Source organism: Cucurbita maxima, unplaced genomic scaffold, assembly GCF_002738345.1.
Source record: "Cucurbita maxima cultivar Rimu unplaced genomic scaffold, Cmax_1.0 Cma_Scf00043, whole genome shotgun sequence".
NCBI classification, from domain to species: domain Eukaryota; kingdom Viridiplantae; phylum Streptophyta; class Magnoliopsida; order Cucurbitales; family Cucurbitaceae; genus Cucurbita; species Cucurbita maxima.
This window is the reverse complement of record NW_019272059.1, coordinates 1,447,378-1,453,907: the sequence shown is the minus strand read 5'-3', so window position 1 is coordinate 1,453,907 and position 6,530 is coordinate 1,447,378. Positions and strand designations below refer to the sequence as shown.

Sequence of the window (6,530 nt, the reverse complement as noted above, 5' to 3'; positions counted from 1 at the left end):
AAAAAAAAAAAAAAAAAAAAAAAAAAAAAAAAAAAAAAAAAAAAAAAAAAAAAAAAAAAAGAAAGAAAGAAAGAAAGAAAAACATACGGGAGTAGGAAGAGCAAGTCAACTACCCTGCCTGTTAGCGACTTTTATGCTTTTGTTTTCAATAGATAGGATGAAAGCACTATTAGCGCCTTTGTTTATATTAGTTGATGTCTAATTCAAGAAATTGTGTTAGTGAAGGTGGATCAACGTATACTCTTTATTATCCCGTGTTTACTTTTTAGGCATAATACCGTGACCAAAATTGAAAGAAACAAAAGAAAGAGAGTTAGAAATGAAAAATCATGAAACGAAGGGGAAACTCATATCGGTAAAACATTGATTTTCGGTAGACAAATGAATTCATGGTAACCATTCCTCTCATTGAGGAAGTATTACTCATAGTAAATGTCCACGATGATTTATGGACGTGGACTATTTTGTTACTCTTCTTTCTCTGCTTAATGTGACCTATTATTTTTACTTTTTGTAGAATCTGAAGTCTAGTACACTTTTTCAGCTTTCCCTGCTAAACTTGTGATTGTACTTCTTATTTTTGGATGTAATTTTATGTATTTCTGTTCTGTAGGTAGTACACTAACTTGTTCATGTGCATTTTTAAGAGTATTTTGATTGAGCTTTAACCTCCTTACAGGTTGTAAACTGATGGCATGATTTTTTGTTGTAGTACTGATGGATAGAATTCTTATTTGTAGGGACTTGCTTATGTAGATTTCTCTGATGATGCGCATCTCAATGCTGCAGTTGCAAAAAACAAGCAGTTGTTGCTTGGGAAAAAGATAAGCATTGCACGGTCAGATCCTAAGAAAGGTATAACAAAGTAACGATAAATAAATGAATAAAGATGAAAATTAGATAACATACAATCAAATAGTTAGAACAATCTAACAAAATGTGGTACACTTGGTAAAAAGCCTAAAAGTCTTAAAGACATGCCTTAAAATTATTCAAAAAGGGTGGGAGAAGCATATGATATGAGGGTTTTTCTCAGAACAAAAAAATGGAATGGAAATATATGCTTGTTTACCTTTAGCTATTGGAAAATCTTATATCCATTTTATCTGGAAAAATGCTCGGCAATAGTTAAATATGTGGGTATGCTTGTCAATAGTTAAATATTGGATTATGTTGTCGCCTAAATACTCCAGAAATCGTTAAGGGGAAAATCTTTATTAACAAATGGAATTACCATCAATGATGCTTTAATTCAAAGCCTGATTTTTTATGTATAGAGAATAATTGATATTAATGATGCATCCTAAGCGTTCCCCAAAAATCCTCAAAAGGGAAATTTTATTTACAAATGAAATTGATATTAATGATGTGTGCAAACAAAAACAAATCCCTTATTTATAGGGGATAGCAAACACTACTCAGTTAAATTCACTACCACCAAAATATTCAACTAAAAGAAAATTACAGTATTATCTATAACAACACTACATCAGCTTCGAAATTATCAGAGGCCATGACTTAAAATCACTTGAGCTTAGAGTAAATTTCTCATGCAACAACCTCGTCACTTAAATTAGAAAATGGTTCAATTTATCTGCACTGAATTATTTTTGGATAAGTGGTTCAATTTGCAACCCATTAGCCGAACTTTTTGCTTCTGAAAATGGTATCTTACTGCTGGCTCATACTGAGACTGAGGATTTGTATGTTTCAGTTGTTTGATTAGTAGAGCATGCACTGTTATCAAATTAGAAAAATTATATTATGTTCACAACCTTTCTATTTGAATAAAGAAAGTACCTTTCTGTTCATATTTACTCAAAGTTTGGATGCATTCTGCTATGGATAATGATGGATTCACCCCTACATTGAATGCGTCATCTATCAGTCTCATGGTCAGAACTCATTTGCATGCCAGCTAGAACTCTATTGCACATTCGGGATATTGTCATAGGAAATTTACAGCTTTATCATGATCTAATCTGTATGCTGTTTGTGGGAATCATATGGAATGTTTTATTGATAACTTCAATCATAGTAACAGTATAATATGGTTCTCTGAAATGTCGGATCACGACTAAACTAAACGCTTAGGTCAGGTAGATTGTAATGACATTTGGGATACTGTTGTGCTGTCTCTCATCAGCTTTATTATTGTCATTATGTAATATCACAAAGTTTGGCATCCCTCTGAATGAGACAAAAGCTAAGAATTCTGTCTCTGATTACCTTCACTTGTAGGGGGAGGCCACACTACGGATCGAGCTAGTGGAGGCAAGACATCCGAGTCAGTAAGTTCTGCAAAGCCTCGGAAAGCCAATGAGCAACCACCTGCTGAGAGGGACGGAGGGAACAAAGTTGAGCTTAAGGGAAAGAACACGTTCGCCGTGCCTAGGAATGTGAGAGCACTTGGTTGGACAGCAGATAAACCAAGGACCGCAGAACAAGAGGATGAGAAGCCAAAAACCAATGATGAATTCAGGAAACTGTATTTTAAAGGCTGAAGCCTTTTGTTGTAAGAATTAGTATGGACTAAAGATTCTGACATAGATTAGAGTTTCTCCTGATATCACCATACCTCAAGAGGATTTTTGTTTTAAAATGAAATTAATATCTTACTGTGATGTAGAGATAGTTTTGGCATACCATGGTATCCTTTGAATTGGATCTGTTGTATATAGTCAGTTGAGATTTCTTCTATTTAAGATTTATTTTCAGCTTATTTATAAGAACCAGCAGTTAACTGGATGGTGGATAAGGTTTGTAGAATAACAATCTCTTCTAATGTTCTTTATATTTTATTACACTTTTATTTTTTGAAATCTATCCAAATCCATCCACTAATGAGAGAACTCATATCTTGTTTCTGCTTTTCAAATTTGGCTTAACATTCAGAATAGCATTCAAGATGTAATAAAGACTGCATGACGTTCAAGTTTAAGAAACAAAGCTGATTACCAAAATAGCCTTCAAGAGGGGAAGATAGAATACAAGGTACTTTTTCTTAATTATCATTTTTATATGATTGATTGTAAATAGATATACACATGTAAAATGGGTCCAGAATGACTTAAAAAGCATGTTCAAGCAGAGCACACCTTTTAAAAGCACTTTAAAGTGCTTTTTTAGAATGTTCAAATTATCTTTGTGGACCATACAACCAAATACTATAAACAATTTGAAAAGAAAATTTTGATTGTTCAAAATCATTGTCACTCTGTCAAAAGGAATTCCAAACTCATCCTTAAGCAAATGAGTAGATTAACTCTTAAATGCATTATCCAAAGCTTCATTGTTTGAATTTGTTTCCTGCATATCAAGAAAAAGGGTATGGATTTGAGAATATATACTAAAGGAAAAACAAGTAAAAGGAAAGGTAGTCTTTTACTTTAGGCAAATGGGCAAAATGAGTAATAATGGCCCATTTGGATGCTTTGAATCTCCAAGAATGGAGAGTTAGGTGAAGCTAATTGGATGTACTCACGTGGCTTATAGCTCTTTAACCAAAGCCCATATTCAACAGAGAATGTTCCCTTGATATGCATATGCATTCCTCTCTTTCTTTTTGCTTTTTCAATGGAATAATGCATTGCTATTTGCTTTTATCAACGCATGAAATCACATAGGTTTTCCTAATTTTGGACCGCAATTGGAAGGTTTGAACTCAAAAAGAGGGAGTTCTTTATATTATTATATAACATGAGAGAAATGGGAACTAGAGATGGATATTAACTAGTTGGGTTTGCTTGAAGATTGCTTCAAGAAGATGATATAGTTTTTGTTGCACAAGTAATTAGTAGAAGAGCAGAGAATAATGCATGATTGGAAGAAAGTAATGGGATATCCTTAAAGAGAATTGGGAGAGGGAGAGATTAGTGTGGAAAAGTTGGGAGAGACACAACACCTTAGATTATTAGGAAAGAAAAGTATAAGATTCAAAATAGACCCATCAAACAACATCTACTTATTAGAACAATTTTGTATGGCCACCCACCCACCTCATTTAGCCTCTCACAAAACTCCTTAATCGAGACATTATTTCTGTCTTTCTCTTAAAGTCAGGTGTCCAAATCTCAACAATTATGAAGCGATGAAAATCAAAGGTAAGCACTTATATATAACAATAAATTTTGGAAAGAATATCTATCATCTTTATGCGTGTAGTTAACATTGTTTGGGGGTGGAATATTTAAAAGGCAACCAATGGATAATAAAAGAATAAAGTGAATTTGAATATTAATGTAATCTTCTCTAGAAGAAACCACAAAAGAAAGAACTTTTTATAGCTTTTTATATTTTTTTAGTGTTTGAAATTGGTAAATGTAGTTGAGGCAAGGGGAGGAGACGAGGTATGGTCCTTTCTTTCTAGGTCAAAGGCTCGAGAATACATAATTAAACGTATAAATAAATGAGATTAAAGAGGGTTTCAATACATATATAATATTATATTGGTAATTTGTGAAGATGTGAATGAATGTGTTGAGGTTTGCTTCAAAAAACTTCCTCATCTCATCCTTTCTTTTTATCCCTCTTCTCACCTCATGTCTGGTTTTCTTCTTCTTGTTTTTCTTCTAATTAATTAGCTCATTACATCCTTGTCTTGTGTTGTGTTCTCCACTTTGCTTTCCTTTTTTTTTTTTTTTCATAAAAAAAATAAAGAAAAGAAAAGCTCCTAGTTGTGTGTATGACTATAAACTCTTACCTATTTAGAACTGCCTTCCTTCACCATATCTTCATAACCATAGCTCTCTCTTCTTTGTTCTTCTCCTAAATAAACCCTCTCCATTAGTAGTCATAATGGAGCAGACTACTCAACATCCTCCCATTCCCATCCCTTTAAATGCTCGCTATGGCGGCCACCACCACCATGACCCCTCCGCCACCTGCAACCACATCATTGCCGCCACATCTGCGGTCAATGGCGGCAATCCACTCCCACCCTTCCACATGGAAATAGATCTCCACCGTAATAACAACAGCAACAATAACAAGAAGCATGTCAAATACAAAGAGTGCCTCAAAAACCATGCTGCCTCCATGGGAGGAAATGCCACGGATGGCTGCGGCGAGTTCATGCCTAGTGGAGAAGAAGGCTCTATTGAAGCACTCACATGCTCCGCGTGCAACTGCCATAGAAACTTCCATCGAAAAGAGATCGACCACCCCCTCCTCGGCCACAAGCTTCTCGTTGGCGGTAAGAACATGATCGCCATGCCTAAGACCACCACGTTCGCCTACCCAACTGCGGCGGGGGCTGGGTTCCTATCATCCAGAGCAATGACAGTACAACCCCACCACATGATAATGTCGTACAACATGCTTGGCGGGGGCGGGGGCGGGGAGGAGCAGGAGGAGGCAGCAGGGGTGAGGGCGTACTCGGGGCAAATGATGAATAAGAAGCGATTCCGAACGAAGTTCACGGGGGAGCAGAAGGAGAGGATGCTGAGGTTTGCAGAGAAAGTTGGATGGAAGATTCTGAAGGAAGAGGAGAGTGTGGTGCAGCAATTGTGTGAAGAGATTGGAGTGAAGAGGAGAGTTCTTAAGGTTTGGATGCATAACAACAAGCACAATCTTGGCACCAAGGAAACTACTTCCCCTTCCCATTCTCCCACTCCCTTGGATTAATTCAATTTCTTCTTTTCTTTTTCTTTTTCTTTTAACTCAGATTCAATCATATAATTATTACTATTATTGGCTAATGATGATCAAAGTTGCGATATTTAAATTTGGAGTTATTGGAGTGAAGATTCTGAAGCACTTAATTGACCCACTAATTAAAAGAAAAAAAAGTAATAATATGTATGATAAGATTCCTAAAATATGGGAATGCCAATAAAGACCAAAAAGAAAACCCAAATTCATTCCTGAAAACAAATCCATAAGATTGAATGTTAGGATGTTATTTCGGTGGGAAATTTCACGTGAAAAGAGTTATTATTATCATTATCATTATTTTTTTTTATTTCAGTGTACAAAAAAAAAAAAAAAAGGATGGGGAAGAGATGGGGGGGTGGGGGGGCTAAAGAGCATTAAAGAGGAGCTTCCAATGGGGACACATTAATTCCTTCCATCTACCACACACTATTAATTCCATTCCACACCTCACCCTTCTTCCATTTCACAACACCATCCAAAACTAAAAGTGCACTTCTTCCTCACCAAAACGAGGGTCATTCGCTCAGAAAATTTGTTTTCTGATTTTAGTATCTTATTATATCCACTAAAATTTTCCAGATTTAATATCTTACTATATCCACTAAAGATAATCCTAAGTGTAAAATAAGGAAGAAAAAAAAGATTTACTCATGTCTATAAAATCTCACACCCACTTTCGATATTTTTCATCAAAACTATAAGGAACACTCAAATTTTATGAATTTCACACATATCTTTAGTTAAAATACGAAATTTAAACACTTTCAATTTCTGGCCATTTTTTAGTCATTTTTCATACATGTTAACATTGACACTTTTTTTCCTCCTCGAGACAGGGTCATTAACTCATTCAAAAAAGTTGTTTTCTCGTGTTT

At 35.1% G+C, this 6,530-nt stretch overlaps 3 protein-coding genes across 4 annotated transcripts in view; 2 read left to right on the top strand and 1 right to left on the bottom strand.

Annotated features, from left to right (window-relative positions):
• LOC111470119 (auxin-responsive protein SAUR71-like) overlaps window positions 1-82 on the bottom strand; it is a 10,907-nt gene extending 10,825 nt beyond the window's left edge. The window contains exon 1 of the mRNA XM_023115612.1: window positions 60-82. The gene's annotated coding sequence lies outside the window, so the exon portion shown is untranslated. The remainder of the gene's footprint in view (window positions 1-59) is intronic.
• LOC111470118 (squamous cell carcinoma antigen recognized by T-cells 3) overlaps window positions 1-2,720 on the top strand; it is an 11,582-nt gene extending 8,862 nt beyond the window's left edge. The window contains exons 15-16 of the mRNA XM_023115603.1: window positions 741-855; window positions 2,242-2,720. Coding sequence (XP_022971371.1) covers window positions 741-855; window positions 2,242-2,504 — 378 coding nt within the window. The 3' untranslated portion in view covers window positions 2,505-2,720. The remainder of the gene's footprint in view (window positions 1-740; window positions 856-2,241) is intronic.
• Window positions 2,721-4,013: 1,293 nt separating this feature from the next.
• On the top strand, window positions 4,014-5,713 carry LOC111470175 (zinc-finger homeodomain protein 4-like). Of its 2 annotated transcripts, none has more exons than XM_023115696.1 (2): window positions 4,014-4,103; window positions 4,793-5,713. In XM_023115696.1, the coding sequence occupies exons 1-2, from the start codon at window positions 4,091-4,093 to the stop codon at window positions 5,623-5,625; spliced, it is 846 nt and encodes a 281-aa protein (XP_022971464.1). In that variant the 5' UTR covers window positions 4,014-4,090; the 3' UTR covers window positions 5,626-5,713. The 2 variants fall into 2 exon arrangements, with proteins under 2 accessions (XP_022971464.1, XP_022971463.1); XM_023115695.1 differs by having other exon boundaries at window positions 4,790-5,713.
• Window positions 5,714-6,530: the final 817 nt, after the last annotated feature.